The following is a 20,723-nucleotide window of genomic DNA, read 5'->3' as shown; positions in this document are numbered from 1 at the left end:
TATAAAACATCTAGTCATCAGGTGCCAGAAATATGACCTATTTATATAAAAAAAAAGAACTTTGCTAGTAATTTGCTAGACATCATAATAGAGGCTATGTTCAGGATACAAAAAGAATTAAAATAAAAAAAACAAAACTTTTTCATCAGGGAAAAGGTAATGAACTACATAGAAAGGAAAGTATTAAATGATGTTCTTGAAGGGACTTTAACACATTAAGAAAAAAAAAATATATTATTGTATATTTTTATTGATCCATTATAAAAATACATGAGTAAACAAATAACAAAATTCTACCCAGTACAATCCAGTAAAAGTTAAATGAAAGCAATAACAATTTAATGCCAATAGTATATTAAAGTCAGATATTATATTTCTTCTTCTTATATAATACAGACATTACCAGTACTTCAAAAAAAGAACTGCTTCATGTCCATGTGAACATTTAGAATTGAAAACAAAATTTTCCATAGACTGCCTTTAAGCAGAACAAAAAGTGACATTGGTTTTGAAAGATGTCTGATTTGAAGATTTCTTTCCCTTCAAAATCTCTTACATTCTTATACATTGAACTTTTCAACACAAAAATTTCTTACAAAGAAAAAAGAAATAGTGCATTAAAAACTTCAGACCTCGGACTTGAAGGCTGGGCTCATTGTAAAGATGGCACATCCAACAAGTTGACCATTAGATACATATAAATAACATTTTAGAAGGCTTGAATTGAGGATATAGTGAAAGCAAAGCCAACATTAAACAGAATCATGACAAAATAACAAAACAATGCTGTCTCTTTTATGAGTTCTTCTGAGGAATCTTCATAATAACCTGGAACCAAAAAAAAAGGGAAATAAATGCAGTGAATTGTAATGTCCAGAACATTTTTTTTCAGCATACCCCTTCCTAATACATTTTCTTATAGAAATATCTTATAATAACAGCAGAAGTGACAGTTAAAACCTGAACTGACCAAAGCCCATTGTTGGAGCTCTGAAGTCTTACTAAAGCCCAAAACTCTGTATCTTAACAGACAAAATTAGTTGCATTTAATGCATATCTAGCCATTTACTAGGTTTCTCTACACCTTCTATACACTTTAAAGTTTAATACTGGTTTAGCAGCAAACTTAAAAATATTAAATTACAATTTATTGACATTTGAGAAGAGTTTAAAAAAACAATATGTACAACCTTTAATACACCTTCTTTTAGCTAAAAAAAAAATTAGCTTATAATTGTCTTTCATACCAATTGGTGGGTCATCAATACTTTAACAGGACCAGTTACTTACTGATTTAACTTCTGTATAAGCCTGAATACCATATTCTCCCAGCTCACGGCCCTGACCTGACATTTTATATCCACCAAAGGGCATTGAAGTATCAAAAACATTGTGACAGTTGATCCTAAAAAAAATAAATTCATCAAACAAGTTTTTAACCATTTTGTTATCAATAAATTGTATAAAGCAAGTTAAGAAGTGAATTTTGTTCTTTTTTTATTAAACATACACAAAAATTCAAAATCTATTTTTTAATTAAAAAAAATTAATCTTATTTTTTGTTTTCTTTTTTAATACTCTATTTTATGGCACCTGCAGATTTGTATCTAAGAGGAATGGTATTTATTTGAATATTTCAGTCTCATAATATATTTGGTAAGCACACAAATACTAAAAAAGATCTTAACAATGGCAGGAAAAGTTTTATTTTATGAAAAAAATATTCATAAAAAATTAGTTTCTTTAAAAATAAGACCACTAACTTTATAATTAAAATACTAAGACTGCATCTAACTAAACAGGAGTGTTCCCCAAACTTTTCCTCTAACAAACACTTCCCACATTCTGAGTATTAAGCGGAGCACTTTACTTTTTAGTGAGATTAATTCACATGTAGGCCTACTAAGTTAATTATTCCAGAAGTTTGTGGAACACCTATTCAGGCCTTGTGGAACACAGTTTGGGAAACACTGAACTAAACAGTTGTTTGGCTTTGTATGCATTGTTATGTAATTGTACATAATGAATTCCATGAAAAATAGAGCTCACCAGACTGTTCCAGCTCTCAAGCTGTTAGACAAAAATATGGCTCTTTCAATATCTTGTGTATAGACTGATGCTGCCAAACCATAGATTGTATTGTGTGCCCGCTCCAACAACTCTTGGTCATTCTTAAATTTCATTATCTGCATTACTGGTCCAAAGATCTGTCACAATGACAACTCACTTTAGTGAATTTAAATTGCAGACTACAAAAGGAACTATTTTTGAAGAATAATAGGTACTTATATTTAGAAACGTATAACATTTTTTCATTTTGTTTACTTAACATTTCTTTTGATTCCTAAGAAAGATTGTTTTTATAAGATGGTTAAATGCTCAAGTATAAAGCAGTGATGCCCAACCTACAAACCATGTGACTGACACAGAGCTTTCCCCTTGTTACATTTTGTGGTGAGGCTGCCATTGAAAAACATAGTGGGCATTTGTTATGTTGCCAGGACAAAAAAGGTTGAGCATCAAAAGTCAATATTCAGACAATAACATACATAAAGAAATTATTTGGTGTTCTATAGAGTTTTACCTCTTCTTTGGCTATTCTCATGTTGTCTTGAACATCTGCAAATATTGTGGGGGCAATAAAGTATCCTTTATTACCAACTCTAGAACCTCCAACAGTTAGCTTGGCTCCTTCTTTCTTCCCACTGTTAATCATGTCAAGAATCTTGTTCATCTGGTCTCCATCCACCTAAAATGAAATAATTAAAACCCAGTTAAAATAATAGAATAGTAGTAAGCAAAAACATATTTAGAGAATGATTGTATGAGCAACATTTTCAATTGCTCCCGCTTGTGATGTTTCCATTTCTTCACACAATAGAAACAAGTTTGAAAACAAACAAAAATCTTCTCACTTTGCACAATTTTAGATTTGTTTAAATTTTAAAAGTGTTAGCCATACCTGAGGTCCTTGATCAACATTGGTAAATGGGTCACCAATGGTCCTCTTTTTTGCCTTCTCAGTTGCCAACTCCACAAAGTCTTTATAGATTTTCTCCTCCACAAAAACGCGAGAGCCAGCTGTGCAGCACTGACCCTGATTGAAGAACAGCCCCAAATGTGTAAAGTCAATGGCATCACTCACTGAGAAAACAAAATATTGCAAAATATGACCATAAATCTTCTTTTTTCATTATAAACTAAACAATCTGTAAGCAAAATGGTGTTTTAAAGCTTTTTAGCAGTTTTCTTTGGTCTGTTAAGTCATGCTTGTTTAAGGTTAGTATTAAATTGAAACCTGTTTAGTGTTAAATTATTATATTGTTTATTTATAAAAATCAATGACAAGAGAAACATTAAGTTTATGGCATGAACTTGTTTTTGAAATATGAAAAAGAAAACATTCCATTTTTAACAATTTAGTCCTTAAAAATAAAAAATACAACAAAACCAAAATACTACAAAAGTTCTAGCAAATTATATAATGATAATATGTTATATCACTGCCTAAATCAGCCAGGAAAATGAATCACTAAGAAGAGCTTAAGTCTCTATTAAACATGAACAACTAGATTGACACATGTATACATGTAGGAAGTAATAAACGTCATAGAAGAAACAACTATATTCTATAAGATTGATAAGAGAATCTTTGCACAAGACAGACAGTGGGTCACATCCTACAATTCTGTGCTACTGGCAGTGATTTTGGAAACCTATCAGTGTACTTCAATTTGGTCAGCACTCGCTACAAGCAGAGGTTGCTGTAGCGAAATGTTGAGACATTTTTTTTTTAACTCTTCAGGGGATTGACAAATCCTCATTGAACATTAGAAGTGAAATAATAGTAAACTTACATTTACTGTCTGAGTAAACTATTTGAGGACTTTTTCCTCCAAGTTCAAGTGTAACTCTTTTAAGATTTGAACGTGCTGCCATTTGTGGGATAAGCTGACCAATCTGAAAAACAAAAAAGAAAATTTTAAATTGTCAAATTCTAAAAATATAAGCTAAAAGTAAACAAAATTTCATATGTGTTTGTGTGTACCTCAGTTGATCCTGTAAATGCCACTTTGTCAACATCCATGTGTGAGGCAATAGCAGCTCCAGCAGTGGGACCAAAGCCAGGAACTATATTAATTACACCAGGAGGAAAACCAGCCTAAAAAAAAATACAACCAAAAAAATGTAAATTCAATAATTGTTTTAAATTTTTATACGGAATAAATTTTACAATAGAATCTGTAAAAAAAAAGGTTCTTACTTCTGCAGCCAACTGAGCTACATACAAGGCAGTGAGTGGAGTCTGTTCTGCTGGTTTCATCACAACAGTATTGCCAGTGGCCAGTGCTGGGCCCAATTTCCATGCTTGCATCAGTAGGGGAAAGTTCCACTAAATTATAAAAATATTTCGGGTCAGCATAAGAAAATGACATACAAGTTTTTAAAAAGGTAGGTTTATAAAATTACCACAAGACGTACCGGAATAATTTGTCCACATACACCCACAGGCTCATGACGCACATAAGAAAAGAAATTACCATCTAAAGTAAAAAAAAGAATTTTGTTTATTAAATACTTAAAGGAGAAAGAAACATCTTTTGTTACAGGACAGGACAAATAGAAAAAGAATAAAATACTAGAAATTACCCATAGGAACAACTTTTCCTCCATTTTTGGTTGCCCAGCCAGCATGATACCTTTCAAGATCAGAAGAGAAAAAAAACCATGTCAATATTTTTTGACTCATTTAATGTGCACACAAAAGTGTTAACTCAGACAGACAGATAAGCTTTAACTCCACATGTTCAGACATATAAGCTTTAACTTGACATGTTCAGACAGATAAAAATAAAGGAATTTGTATTTAGTTATTTAAATTGATTTTTTTTTTGCTAATTCCTATCAAAGAGAATGTTTTTTTAATTTGAATTTTTTTTTTTAAAGTATAATACAAAATAAATTTAAATGGCTATAAACATACAACTAACCTGAGACATTTGATAGTGAGTTCCAGATCTACTGCAAATGAAGCACTGAATGGTTTGCCATTGTCAAGTGTCTCCAGTGACTAGAAGATAAATCATATATTAATCTTAAGACAAATGTTAGTTTTGTAGGTTTTTGAACTATTGTAATGGCTTACAAATCGTCTAGCCCAATTTAATAGATGCTTGCAAGGCCCTCTTCTAAATGTTTAGTATAACAACTATTACTATTAATTAGATCATAACAACAACATTTATTATGCAACATGCATAACAAGCAACTTAAACAAAAATAGATGCCAGTGGCTTAAAGTTGTGTCAATCGTATGATACATAAAATATGTAGCCCTTTAAGTCCAACATTTTAAAAAGCCTGTGACAAGACCCATGACTGAAAGTTATATGCTAAATGTAAATTGCAGATCCCCAGCCAGGCACAGGGCCTAATTTGGAGCCATCAGTCAAAACAACCTAAGGCTATCAAAACATTTTTGATGAAACTTACAGCTATATAATTTCTGTCTCTTTCAATAAGGTCAGCAAGTTTAATCAAAAGATCTTGTCGCTTGGATGCATCCATCGTGCGCCATGGTGATCCCAATTTAAAAGCATCCCTAGCAGCTTTGACTGCTTTATCAACATCTGCCTAGAAAATACAAAAAGATAATATTTTATTGTCACTGTCAAAAACAAGATATTTAGTAGATTTCATTACATTTGATCTCATTGTCCCTTGCATCATTTCTCTAAGAATTTTTTTCAGCCATAATTAAAAGTAACTTATTAATTTATCTTCTCCAAAGTCATATTTTTGTTTTTTACTTTTTAACTTACCTTGTCCCCTTCAGCAACCTCACAAATAACTTCTTCTGTGGTTGGGTTGATTGTTTTGAAGGTTTTTCCACTGACTGCATCTACAAATTCATTGTTGATAAAAATCTAAAAATGAGGAATTAGAATTAAACTTGAAATAATGGCAGAACACATTTTTGAAATATAAATTGATGATTTTGACTTCTTAAGATGTTATATTTAAAAACTAATCCCATACCCCAGGTTATTTTTTTGTTTACTATATCCTCTATATCTGTTCTTTAAACTAAGTTACAATGTAAAAAAAAAAAAAGCTTAATGAAAAAAAAAAATGGATAGTAAAAATATTGTGGGTTTTTTAAATTTTGGACTTAAAAAAAAGTTATAAGCCAATTTTGTTACCTATATGCACTAGATCAGGGGTGGGCAACATTTTTTATCGAGGGCCACATTAAAAAAAGTTTTGGAATGATAAGCTTGCTGTGTAGAATGTCTTTTAATTCATATATACACTGTATTACGATTTTTTTAGATTGCTGTTGTCTTTTTATATCACAGTATCCCCACAAATATACAGTTGTACTTAATGTGCAGTATTTTACTTCTTACACTCGTGCATAATGTTTGGAACTGTGAAACTATCTTACTAGTTGTTACTTCTGTGTGTGACTGCTGTCAAATTTCAGTTAGTCAACATTGACCAGTGATTATACTTGTTTAGTTTCCACAAAAGACGCTTGCTCACAGAATGAGACAATATATGTTCCGGAAGTTAAATGTGGGGACGAGCGAGGCCTTCCTTGTGGAGCATCACCAGAGAATGCTGACCATGTCCTTCAATGGTGCATACTAAATCAAGGGACCCGAACAAGACTCTCCAAAGACTATTCGGAGAACTGTCTGATCTGGAAACCACTACTCTCAGATATAGGATTACTGATCTGAACCCTTCAACATGTAAAATGAGAACAAAGAAGAAGAACTAATGTATGTGTACCCAAATAGTGGGAACAGCATCAGGGTTTTTTAAAGTGTGGAAATGCAGCTTCTGGCACCCATAATACTCCTGTGGTAGTGCTGACTGGAACTTCTCTTTGCTCTGGAGCTGATTTGGCTTCTCTTAATAAGTGTTGTACTTTTCATTTCACTAAAGGTAGTTTCACCTTTCAGCAAAAGAAAATGACAAAACTATTTTTTTTTCTTGTCTGTAGAAATGGGAAAGCCTTGTTTGAAAAGATTTAACATGCATTTACATTTCATATGTAAACAATCAATTGAAATAGTAGTGATAAAAAACATGAAATTTAGTCTTCCACTCTTCATTAGAAATATTGGTAACAAGGTCACAGTCAATGTCCTTCAAGTAACATAACAAATTCATCCTTGCGATTTTATATTCTTCTCCTTTGCCTTGCTCATGTTAAGCTAGCGGAAACATTGGATTATTTATTAGAACTAGCTGTGGTTAGCTCCCCTAGATTTGCTTAGCTCTATTACTTATTTATATCTCGCAATTAATAGTACACATTGTATGCAGCTTTGTACAAACTTTCCTGTTTCAAGTTTATGGTTCTCAGTCAAAGATCGAGCACCATCAGTTGTTACACTTATCATCTTGTTCCAAGCCTACCCAACACTCAGACATTGTGTCTTGAATTGAGTGTATAGCCAATAAGCAAAATCTTCATTTACTGAAAACTTTTTATAATGAGACAGTTTCAATAATTTATATAGATATATATTTTTTTAAATATTTGCATTTTTATATCTATATACTGTGGGACACCTGATTTCTGTAGGTGTTGGCGGGCCACATAAAATGTGTCACTCCTGCACTAGATAGTGATTTAATATATCAAAATTATTTGGAATAAAAAAAAGATTCTAAAATAAAAATAAAAATTATTATTAAAAAAAATACATTTTTCAAGATTACCATTAACTATTCTTCTTAACTAATAGACCTGGAGATGTGGTAGATTATGACATTGTCCCTGGAATATCTGACCATGACATTGTTAACTCAATGAGTGCGGAGTGTCTATCCCATAGACGTTCTTACCCTACCTTTGTTTCGTTGCATTTTTAAATTAAAAATTTTAACTAACAACAGTGGAACTATTTTTACTTTACAAAAGAGTTCTTCATCCTTTGTTTACATAGAAATTAGAAGCTTTTGGCTTTATTTAGACATTTATTTATTACTTTTTTTACAATGTAAAAAAACGTCGCCATGACTACGCTAGTCCAAGACACACCCACAATGTTGACTACTGAAGAAACTTTATAATTATTCTAAAATTTATCACAAATAAGTAGTAATAATGAAGAATTTGATCTAGATTAGATTCAGGTAGTTCTAAATCTATTATTGTCAGTAGGCTAGGTCACAGGTGTAGTCTGTAGATCGAGATTGACTAGATCTAAGCTTTTATCTCTAGACTTGGACTCTAGATCTAGATATATCTTTAGATCTAAGCTTCTGGTAAATAAAGAGAAAGGAAATGGTAGATCTACATCAAATAATCATCCACTGTGGGCATTTTTTGCCCATTTCCTTTTTTTTTTTTTGTATTGTTTATCTGTAAAAATCTACAACATCATGGCTATGCTTGTCCAAGACACACCCACAATGTTTACTACTGAAGAAGCTTTATTATTGTTTTATTTATACTTCTATGAATTGTAATAATGAAGATCTTGATCAAGATTTAGCATAGGATGAAGCAGACTTGGACATTATTAGCATTTAGATTTAGATCTAGATCTAGTATTGCCTTATACGATTAGGCCTTAGCCTTAGACTAGGGCTAGGTCTTGAATGTAGATCAAGGTTGACTAGATCTATGCTTTTATCTTTACACCTTTGTAGATTCCTATAGATCTAACCCTTAGATAAATGAAAACAACAGAAATGGCAGATCTAAATCCAATATTCATCCACCATGCTGGGCCTTTTCTTGGTATATTTTCTAGCAATTTTTTTTAGTATTGTTTTTTGGTAAAAATCATCACCATCACTATACTGGTTCAAGTTGCACTCCAAACGGTTTACTATTAAAAAAAAGTAAAATATAAAACTATTCTAAATCCATAATTTATCACAAAGGAACAGTAATAATGATCTATTCGATGTCTAAATCTTAGGTAAAATGAATTAGGATTTTTATTGTCCTTCATCTAGTTAGAGATTTAGGCTTTGATCTCTCGCTAGCCTATGTCTTGCACTGGTCTAGTATTAGAATGAAAGATGTTCTATGCAAATAAAAAGAAGACAAATCTAGATCTATATCCCATTGATTCAAATGTACATAATATTTGAGTGCATTTGGTTGATAGATTTAGTACTGGTATCTATTGTTATTGGTAGTAATGAAAAGCGCAATAATTTTCACTTTTTTTTTCTGACTAAAAAACCAGGTAAAAATAATAATATAATCAATGGTTCATCATCTTTTATTGACTATTTTATCACATTTCTTTTTGAAAATATCACAAAGGAACAGTAATAATGATCTATTCGATGTCTAAATCTTAGGTAAAATGAATTAGGATTTTTATTGTCCTTCAACCAGTTAGAGATTTAGGCTTTGATCTCTCACTAGCCTATGTCTTGCACTGGTCTAGTATTAGAATGAAAGATGTTCTATGCAAATAAAAAGAAGACAAATCTAGATCTATATCCCATTGATTCAAATGTACATAATATTTGAGTGCATTTGGTTGATAGATTTAGTACTGGTATCTATTGTTATTGGTAGTAATGAAAAGCGCAATAATTTTCACTTTTTTTTCTGACTAAAAAACCAGGTAAAAATAATAATATAATCAATGATTCATCATCTTTTATTGACTGTTTTATCACATTTCTTTTTGAAAATGCTGTAAATAGTCTAAATATGCTGTTTCAACAGTAATACAAAGAACAATTTATCTAAATTTAGGTCTCAAAAGTTCTAAAGTTGGCATCCATTTTTTTTTCTGAGTGTCATATTATTTAGATTATAATTTGTATCTTATATTTAAATAGAAAGATGTTTACATTTTCACATTCTCCATTCATTTACCTTTACTTTGATACCAAATATGTTACTATAGCATCATTGGTACTTAAACAATAAATTTTTGTTTTAGCCATGTTTGGAACATTTTCTTATTTTTTTAAAAAAAGTAGCATTTTTTTTAAAACAAAACACCGCAGTCAATGAGTTAAAATAAATAGTTTAGTAAAAGCAGTAACCAATATAGAACCAAAATGGAAAACGTAACTCTGGATTACTCTGGAATAAATGTAACCTAACCCAATTACAGCAAGCTGCATGAGACTTTCAAACATTTCTATAAGAAATAGACATTAACCAACCAGCTGATGAAATCTACAATTGCTTAAAAATACTTCTTAAAAACATAGAAAATTCAATACAAACAAAATACCCATAAAATAAAAAACAAATGCTAATTTAATAACAAAATTAAAGAAAATTTGCAAAATTGCAGAAAACCTACTTAAAAATTTAAAGAAACTAAGGAAGAAAGAGTCTGTAATAAGTATCTTGCAATTAGTAATCAAATCAAAGACGCTACTAGACAGATGTAGAGTGAATACATAAAAGTATTATCCAAGGATGGAAACAACAGGTAAAACTCCATTAAAAGGTGAAGATAACACATAATGATGATGAAATTCAAGCTAACATTCTAAATAAATACATTTTCAGTCCCAGGAAATAAAGATATACAACTGATTAAATTAAACCAATTTTGAAAACATAGAAAAGAACTCAAGAAAACAAAGAAGCTAGAACAGAAACAAAATAGAGCTGTGAGATTTATAACAAACATTTAGTTAGAGTAACATCATTAATAAAATCTCTAAATTTAGAGACACTTCAGGACAGAAGAATCCAGGATACGCTATTCTGCCTCAATGTGGTACTTGGGTGGAAATGATTACTTGAGGAAGTGATTAGGCTAAATGAATAGCAAAACAAAACTCATGTGGGAGTGTCCAAGAGAATGCGAGAGCTTTCCCATTGCACAGTGCAGAGTTGAAAGAGAGCTTCCACGTCCCTGTCTATAATCCATGCACTGTTCCTCAAGGGACAGTTACACTAATGGCGAGTCCTGCACGGTTAGCTTGGTACAACATAGGAAAATGGCAGAGGTTCTTCGGCCATGCATTCTAGTCCATGTGCCCGGAGTGCCGGATATATCGGAAATAGCAATGTTTTACATAGACATTGACCTCTTCCAAACAGAACTGTTTGTTCAAGCAGGCTTACACGCCTAGAGTTCGAAGAGCCTTCAGCTCAACTCTTGTGACAATCACACGGACAGAAGAATAAAAAGTAAATTAGCAATGATACATAAAACACTGAACCATAATTTACAAACACAAAACAAAACCTAATGAAATACCCAGAAATACAAAGGCAAAGGCACATTTCTTATTCCATATGCTAGGACAAATTCAAACAAGTGCTCCTTTTTCCTTGTGCCATTAGAGCATGGAATGTGTTTGCTGAATCAGCTAGGAAAACCAATGACTTAGCAGAGTTTAATTCATTGATTTAACATGCTTGACTAGAATGACAACATAAAATGTGTAGGACATTATTATCTTCTCTTTTGAAGTAAAGTCTGTAGTTTTTAAGATAAGATAGCTCAAAAAAAAAATTATTAAATAGAAGCTCAAAGACTGTATAGATTTATACTATATTGTAGTGGTGTTCTGTAAACATATTCTCTGTGAAACAGACCATATCAACCAGGTGACCTATTTCCTACTTAAGCTGCCCACATTAGTACCTAACAACTTCAAGGTCATAGTTTCTAAAAATGTCACCAAGATAAATTCATAATAGTTTTTTAAAAAAAGGGGGGTAGGGGAGGGAGGAGGAAATACAACTAGCAGCAACATTTCATTTCTCATACCTTGGCACACTTCACTTCAGGTTTCTTGATAGGCTGAGGAGTAGCAGACATGGTCCTAGCATGGCTTGGACCAACCATGCCCAGAGCAGATGGGACTGCCCTAATCCTCACACAATTTAGCAATGTGGACATGTTAGGATCCCTTCAACTGAAAAATAAGATTAATGACCCTTTTTTGAATTAATAAAAAACAATAGACCCCAAAACTACACATTGATTTTGTGTGATCACAAGCATGTGTGTGAATGTTCTTCAAGTGCTGAGGTACTTAGAGCATATACGTGTTTATGCTTTGAATAATTACACTAAGGCTACCCAAAATTAAGGATCCACTTCAAACAAATCAGATGAAATTCAAATTTAAAGAGAATGAACCAAAAGCAGCAGCAACAAAATTTTTTAAATTTTTCTAACTTACAAACTCAAAGTTCTTTAATGTTTAATAGCAGAAATCATTTTAAAACAAAAACTATTTGGATAAGAAGGTAAGTGGGCTAAAAGTTTACAATGCAATAGTTTCTAAACTTTTTTTTCTTCTTTGAGTTTCTAGTCATCATTTGTTCAATGATTCTTTACCTATGTCACATTAATTAATTCTCCCATTTTTCCATAATAGTAGTTATGAGGTAAGGACCAATCACAGGCATTTGCTGTCATAAATAAGCTACCATACTTTTTGAATTTTATATGGATGCTTTTGTCTTTTTTTTTCCTTATCTATGGTTGATTTAAATAACAACATGTTAACAATAAATAAACCACACCACAGAAGGGTGAATCAGTAAGAAACTTTAATGGAGTAAATTGACTTGTATTAATTTATTTAAATTATTTTAACTATATTACTTTTTAAATTAGCAAACTAAAGTTATGTTATTTAGCATCAAAAAAAAATATTAAAATTAGTAGGGATTATTTTACAGTATTTCACAAATTATATCAGAAGTTATGAAACCACAATGAATTGTTTGCTGTTAAGTTCTATAAGCCAAACCAAAACTAAGAAGCCAGATAAAGTGAAATTCCATTTTTATAGCATGCATTTAAACTTTGTAAGAAAGGATACCAACTATTTCAAAAGCAAACCTGGAATCTTCAAGAAAGCCAAAGTCAAAATTGATGCCACAAAATAAAAAAAAAAAGTAGAAGTTTCATATTTGGTTTTACTCAGATTTGTCATAACTATGAAACCTAAATCTATTGTCGAGTATTTACTGTTGACATTAAGATTGGTATGACCTTGACATCTACACTAGTTGATGTGTGTATCTATATATGGAATATATTCTTAATCTGCAAATCCAGAAATGACATTTACTACTACAACTAGTTTATATCTGAAAAATATACACAATCTTTAGAAAAAAATGGCATTGCTCTAGCATTGTCAGGATGATCTGCATTTCAACCATTGGTAAGAATGAATCAACCAAAAGAAATGGTAAAACACTTTATAAAATTATTTGTAAGTCGCATTGTAAGTTTGTTCTATAGATCTTGTTTGTCTGAGAGCGTGTTGCACCTTCTTATTCTAGTTCCATCTTTAATAGAGAACTATAGACTGAGTACCTAAAGTAAACCATTAGATCTAGCAGCTCTAACAGGAAGGTCACAATCTTTATATCTAAAGTAAATATTTAAGTGGAGCATATTTATTGAACTTCTCAATTCACCAAATCAGGACGATGAAATGAAATATCATCCAAAAATAGATTAGTTGAACTAAATTTATTGATTTTAGAATCTATAAGTATCAAATTGTATACAATATAAACTGTGTCCAATCTAAGCTGCAACTTAATTTGGGGGTTTAAATATCTGAAAACTAGTCTAAACTACAGTTATTCTATGGCAAATCATGTAGGTATCAGATCAATGAAGGTTGATGATGCAACTCTGATGGGCAAGGAACCAGGAATGGGACATGTTAACAAAGGTCAATTCTTTTGTCATCCACAATGTACCCTTCCCAACCCAGAAAAAAAGATGCTTAAATAACTAATAGCCACAAAATAACTGTTTCCATCCTTCAACCCATTTTTTGTTTGTTTTGTTGGTAAGTGCAGATAACCCAAAGTGTTTCTTTTGTCATTGGTACCCATGTTGTGATGTCATCTGAGTCATGGAAGAAAAACAAAGAAGTTGAAAGGTGAAGAGAGCAACCTACACTATTGTTCCCTTGGAAAAGCAAAATGGAGCTGAAATTCAATTTAGATTCTATAGAACTACAATGACTTTATTTAGAAATTTAATTAGAATCTAGATCTAGATAAGTCTAGATTTAGATGAGTTCTATATCGTAAGTTCAAATCTACACTAGTTTATCATTTAGACCTAGATTTATATATCTACAGTCTAATGATAATCTAGTCCAGCAGTTTTCAATCTGTGCATTAAAACCCCTTTGAAGGTGAAATGATGTTTTGTAAGGGGTCACATAAGATCATCAGAAATATGGATTTTTTTTGTCTGTTCTAAAGTGTAAAACCTGACAGTGTATACATTTTTTGTTTTAAATGTTTCAGATGTTCCTTTAGATTTGAAAATAATTACATCCTAGCCCAAACCTTCAGCAGGAGGCAGCAAGTAGGTTTTGAACTCAGACCATCATGACTATCGAAAGACAGTTTACAGCCCATACCACAAGACAAAGCAGTCTAATTGAAGGAAACATTTTTTTTTTATTACACTTTTGTTGCCAATTCATTTTCCTTTAAAATAGAGTCAATTATGTTATATTTTATAATACAAAATTTTGTATGTCAGTTTTAGTAACACTACCCCGCCCCCCTTTCTTGCTAAATTTTTTGATCAGAATAATTTGCACTGAAAGAGTTAATTAGACTAGATAGGATGTAGATTCTAGGTATAAAAAAAAGTAGGTCAGTCAAGCCTATATTATAATGTAATACTCTTCTTAATCTAGACTAGGTCTAGAAAGAATTCTTTAAAAATTATATATAATATAATAGCTAGACCTAGATATAATATAGATCTTGTCGAGATAGTTCCAGATATTTGATACCAGGTAGATTAGATCTATCTGGTTACCTTTAATCTTTAATTACAGGTTAGTTGTATTACTAATACCACTATGATAGTCTATACTTTAATACTATAGTAAAGTATAGGCCTTTAGTCTAATCTCCATTGTTATTTTATTATTCTATACTTACTTTTATGATCTTATGACTTATCCCGCTAGATGTCTAGAATCTAAATCTAATGATTAAATTTAAATGCCATTAAGTTGAAGAATTTATTGATTCAACAGTCACAGTGACAGAGTCACTCGAAGGTATATTATATACTAATTACTATAGTTACTATAGTATAGATCTATCATCTAAATCTAGACTAAATATTGCACTGACTTCTAGAATTACTAGAATATAGATGTAGATCTAAGAATTTAAATAGTAATAGACTAATAATAACTGAGTAAACTAATACTAATAGTCAATAGATAAAAAGTAAGACAACTGACACAGAGTCACACTGACACAGTACAAATACAGGATCTCTACGAGAACGAGTAGATCTAGATCTAGATACGAGATACAGTTACCAGTAGTAAAGCCTACTAAAGCGATTTACAGCTAAACTTTCCTAAGACCATAGACTATAGTCAAGCTATCTTAAGTGGATAAGAATAATAAAATAGCACACACTGAGTCTGAGCTAACAAACAAATCCACTTACTTTTCCTAAAGAAATTGTTATCGCTGACTGAAGTTCTGAACTATCGCACTGACTAAACCTAAATATAGTTCATAGTTCAGAAGGTCAGGGCTGTTTCAATAATGAAGTCCGAAAAAAAAGTGTTTCAGGGATCATTCGTTAATAGATTTCTTCTTCTAGCCAGCTATTTGCTGCTAAGTTGTGAGGTCTTTAGCAGACTGTGCCAATGAAAAATAGTGTGCTGTTCTCTTCAGTTGTTCAGAACTGCAATACAGAGTGTTGGCTATGTTGGGCTGTAGTGGTAGTAGGGTCTGCCTAAGGTAGCTTAGGAAGGGGCATTCAAAGAGGAAATGGTGTAGGGTTTCGTAATAGTGGTGCAGTGTCTACAAAGGTGTGTGTGATATATTTTGTTAAGATGGTAATTTAACAGAGGTGTGGGTCTTAGTTGAAGGATTGTAGATTTTAGACATAATACCCCTATTAAAAGAAAAATTGACCTATACCTATGCCTGGTTTGGAGAACATTTCGCAATTTATCTCCTATATTGGTTTATAATAGTCATCTGAAACTTCATCCATCCATCCATCCCAGTGGCGTTACAGCCCACGGAGGGCTCTGGCCTGCTTTAACACATCCTTCCATTCAGATCTCTCCTGGGCCTTTCGTCTCCACGCCCTAAACCAAGCTGCTTCAGATCTGCTTCCACGTCATCTATCCATCGCATTCGGGGTCTGCCTTTGGGTCGCCTGCCTTTTGGTTTTTGCCTGTATACAATTTTCGCCCCTCTGTTGTCTGACATTCTTTCAAGGTGACCTGCCCAACGTAGTCTGTTCTTTTTTATTTCGTTCACTATTGGTGGGTCTTCATATAATTGATATATCTCATGGTTAGTGCGTGTACTCCACCCTGTTTCATCCTGTATGGCACCATAGATTTTCCTAAGAATTTTTCTTTCCCAAGTGTTAAGTAAATTTTCAGATGTCTTTGTCAGTGTCCAGGTCTCACTTCCATACATTGCTGCTGGTCTTATTATGGTTTTGTATATTATTTTCTTGGTTTTCCTTGAAATCGTTTTGCTCTTAAGTAAATGGCGGGTGCTATAAAATGCCCTGTTGCCTGCTGCTATTCTTTCCTTTATTTCTGTTAGTAGGTCATTTTTTAAATTAATAGTACTTCCTAGATATTTGAAAGTTTGGACGTTTTCAAATTCGTGGTCTTTGATTTTGATATTTTGTCCCTCTGTTTGATTGTCTCTTGTCATTGTGATGTACTTGGTTTTACTGTCATTGACCTCAAGTCCTGCTGGTCGAGATGCTTCTTCTAGTTGTATGAAGGCTGTAGCGATGTCAGAGGTTTCTTTACCCAATAAGGCAATGTCATCGGCATAAGCAAGGTATTGTAGAGGTTGGCTGTATATCGTCCCTGTTGGTTGTGGACCCATGTTTTCTCTCCTGAAGTAGTTATTAATAGTTCCGCTTGTGTTTATGTGTATATTTCTTATAACTCTCTCCAGTGTTAATTTGAAAAGCATGCAGGAAAGTGCGTCTCCTTGTCTTAATCTTCGTTTAATCCTAAATTGTCGTGAGTGTTCTCCTTGTATTATGACTTTGCTTTTTGAGTTGTTTAATGTCAGCACTTCAGCATATAGTAATGATAACAAAGAAGAAGACATCAAGTGTAAATAGTGTAATCGAGACTCGGAATAAGAGAAGATAATCCGCTTGAAAGGGCAACGGATACATAAAAATTTGTTTTTAAAAAAGTACATTATTAAGATAAATTTATATTGAAAAACAGTGTAAGAATATCCATCCATATAAGTTTAGAATCTTGCATTCAAGATTTCACAATAAACTATTTAGCCTAAAGTAAGATATGTTCTTATCTTTCTTTTACAAAAAAAAAAATTAAAATGAGAACCACAATGTCAATTAAGCGGTATATCTACTATCTAGATCTAGATTTTTATCGCCCAAAATCTCCATTGAAATGGTGGTTTACTAGTTGTAGATGTAGATCGACTGAATTATAATTTACTCATATCCAACGCATCTCAGACTTATCGAGTGAAAGTCCTTAGAGAGGAAATAGACAAAGGTTAAGTACTACCGATGGCGTGCTTTGTGGAGCCGAGTTAATAGTACATAGATGCTATGAAAGAAAACCGGTCTATCACTATCAATCTTTCGTTAAAATCTAGAATCGAGTCAGTCGTTGCTCCAAGTGGACAACACTTTAAATTAATTGTATGAAATAAATGAATGTAGAAAGAACTGTAAATAAGTAATGCAGAACCATGAAATATGAGAGTAAAACTGCATGACTAGAGACCACTTCGTGTCCGTCTACCTTCTGAATACCGCCATAATTCTACTTTTCTAGAACCTTCTAGCTCTTTTGTTTTGGGCGATTACTTCAATTTAACTAGTTATCTCATGGACAATTTATAAATAGTCTCGAATACTAGATTCTAGTCTTGATTGCTTCGCGGTCTTTTATTTACATTTAAATTGGCAGATTATTCGGTTTCAGAAGTATTTTCTTCTGCTTTTGTTTTTCTAGAAGCCACGATCGCCCCCTTGACAGTACATTGTGTTGACGTGCGTGTGGCATACGACTTAAATTCTCGTAACAAAAAATGTTGGTACGAGAAACTAAAAAGAATATAAAACTGTATTCATTCATTTTAATTAGTATTTAAAAAATTTCATTTACAGACTTAGTTTACATTGTTGGTACAGGCATCACATCATGGAAGAAAGTTTTGATAGCAATAAAACATGGGGACCCAGTTCTTGGTAAATTGATAAGAGCGTCATCGCGTAGTATCATCCGATATACTATCTACACTGCCTTATCTTCAGGGGGTTTAAAACAAGGGCACTTTAAATTGTTCATATTAACACACATTACTATTATCAATACGGCAAGCCTATATTTGTTTCAGTTAGAGCCCTGAAATCAACGATCTAAGACTACAACAAGGTGTGCTCACATCTGACGTCACATCGTAGACTCAATTACAAACAAGAAAAACATTTTTTAAATACTTTCATTAAAAAAAAAATGTTATACGAAGTGTAATTGTATCAATTGGTTTGGATCAGCTAACCACTCAGCTAGTGAGGTACTTATGTCTAGAGAAGATTGTATAGTTATATACTGTTTCAATTTAGAGCAGCGACCTATAAAGGAAATTAATTCAGCTTATACCACCACTTCAGTCAAGTACAATTTCTTTCCCTTGTTCGAGATAACAAACAAAATAATTAATTACCAATATTAATTAACTAATTGTTTTTTTTTAAATTGATTTTGTGTTGTCAGGTAAAAGAAATAATAGTGCAAAATATTTCAGCTTGTAACGTGTTTAAACTTTTTACCAGACAGACAGATAGACAGACGGACAGAGTGAGTTGATCTAAGCTTTGTAAGTTTAAATGTGAGGAATTAATACAGGCTTCGATAAGAACGTTGTGGTCTTGGTAATTCAGATTTAGGCCTTAATGAAAATTAGTAGAAATTAGAAATATTGTTTTCCCAGTGTCTGTTTGTGCGCCCCACTCATTTGATTTGTTTTGTGATAAATAAAGTTATATTGTTAAAAATCATGTTTCATTTAAATCTTGTTTTTTTGTTGTGATGTCTGACATTTAGAGCCCGCACTGTGTTCTACACAAAACACTCCTTTATACAGCTCTTTGTGTAAATTTTGACAGTGACTTATGTCATGAGCATGGTAAAGTAGTCCAAATTGTTTATTCTGTTTTTACTATTCCTCTTTTCAAGTTTCACACTCTTCATCGGTTCAAAAAAAAAAAAAGTATGGAACTTGGGTGGGCATGGTTCTCGTAAACGTCTCTAACGATCTTGAATCTTCCTAGAAATGTACCTGCGGATGCTTGTCTTTGTGAAAAGAATTACTAGCTATTTGACCATACTGAGAATACTCTGGTTTTACCGTTAACATTTTTCAAAGTATAATTTTAAAAAGTTAAAATGTAAATTTGGTATGAGATCTAGAGATTCTAGACAATCTTTATCTTGAACAGACATTGGCCTACGACCTACGGCATCGGGTTTTCCCGCTTGTAGGCATTATTAAATAATTAAATCATGATTAAATAAATAAACAGACGCCGAGGAATATTTGACGAATCCGTGTTCTCAGTCTGGATCTATAGGCCTGTCATAAGAAGAATTACTTTGTGTAGATCTATAGGCCTGTCATAAGAAGAATTACTTTGTGTAGATCTATAGGCCTGTCATAAGAAGAATTACTTTGTGTAGATCTATAGGCCTGTCATAAGAAGAATTACTTTGTGTAGATCTATAGGCCTGTCATAAGAAGAATTACTTTGAGTAGATTTATACATTTGCTTAACCAGAATATTTTTCATGGGGAGGGGGAATTCGGGCGGGTTCAACAATGTTCCATTTTAGTTTCTATGTGTATCATTCATAGTTCTTACGAGCAAAATTATCGCTATTTACAAACGTTGATCCAATGTATCAAAACGAGGCATTGTCTTTTTTTTTTTTTAATTATTATTTTTTTATTTTACTTGTTCCCTATGCGCTTTAGTTGCACATCATCATCATCTTTACATTGCGTTCTTCATGGAAGATAGGGCTTCAGTACAAACACGCCATTCTCCACGGTCTCTTGCTAGTTTTTTAATGGCTCTTTCCTGTCCTCTCGGCTTTATTTAGTATACTGCATCGCCATGTTCTTTTTGGTCTTCCTCTACGTCTTGTTCCCTGGGGGTTCCACTCTAAGGTCTGTCTAGATCTGTTCTAAGGGTGTGACCAATCCATCTCCACTTCCTCTCTAAGATATGCACCTTTATATTTTTTGCCCACTAATCTCTCACAGTTTGGTGTTTTATATTTTGTCCTACCTGTGTTTTTAGGATATTTCTCAGGCATCTGCTGATGAAGGTCTGTACTTTTTTTTGTTGTTATTGATATAGAGTAAAGGAAATAGTGTGTGTGTGTGTGTGTTGTTTCCAAAGGCGCTCTGTGTACTCGTCATTCTATTGGCGCCTTGATTTGATGGTCGTCTTTTCTAGAGCGTCTTGCTTGTGCTTTGCGTCACTGTACCGTGTTTCCCCTTTAAAGGGCAAGTTATTACTGGACTTGTTGGTTTGAACTATGTTTATTGGCGTCCCTGCAAAACATTCTATAGAGCAGCAAAAGTTCTTGTTCTTTGTGCTTACAGGGAACTAGTATTGAACTAAGTTGAGACTTGGACCGCTGCAGTTGTTTGTTCACTGTGGCTAATTTACATTGGCCATGAAGTGAAG

At 32.6% G+C, this 20,723-nt stretch overlaps 1 protein-coding gene across 4 annotated transcripts; it reads right to left on the bottom strand.

Annotated features, from left to right (window-relative positions):
- Positions 1-232: 232 nt before the first annotated feature.
- LOC106073690 (aldehyde dehydrogenase, mitochondrial-like) lies at positions 233-15,593 on the bottom strand. Of its 4 annotated transcripts, none has more exons than XM_013234312.2 (15): positions 15,438-15,593; positions 11,736-11,883; positions 5,823-5,927; positions 5,494-5,634; positions 4,992-5,071; positions 4,651-4,700; positions 4,483-4,544; positions 4,265-4,393; positions 4,049-4,162; positions 3,858-3,960; positions 2,963-3,144; positions 2,585-2,749; positions 2,050-2,207; positions 1,291-1,405; positions 233-828 (listed from the first exon to the last, which is right to left on the bottom strand). In XM_013234312.2, the coding sequence occupies exons 2-15, from the start codon at positions 11,865-11,867 to the stop codon at positions 796-798; spliced, it is 1,569 nt and encodes a 522-aa protein (XP_013089766.2). In that variant the 5' UTR covers positions 11,868-11,883; positions 15,438-15,593; the 3' UTR covers positions 233-795. The 4 variants fall into 4 exon arrangements, with proteins under 4 accessions (XP_013089766.2, XP_013089767.2, XP_013089769.2 ...); XM_013234313.2 differs by having other exon boundaries at positions 15,304-15,438; XM_013234315.2 differs by lacking the exon at positions 15,438-15,593 and adding an exon at positions 15,223-15,355.
- Positions 15,594-20,723: the final 5,130 nt, after the last annotated feature.

The sequence above is a fragment of the Biomphalaria glabrata genome, chromosome 1 (assembly GCF_947242115.1).
Source record: "Biomphalaria glabrata chromosome 1, xgBioGlab47.1, whole genome shotgun sequence".
NCBI lineage: Eukaryota > Metazoa > Mollusca > Gastropoda > Planorbidae > Biomphalaria > Biomphalaria glabrata.
The sequence above is the reverse complement of the archived record's forward strand: the minus strand, read 5'-3'. Positions and strand labels throughout refer to the sequence as shown.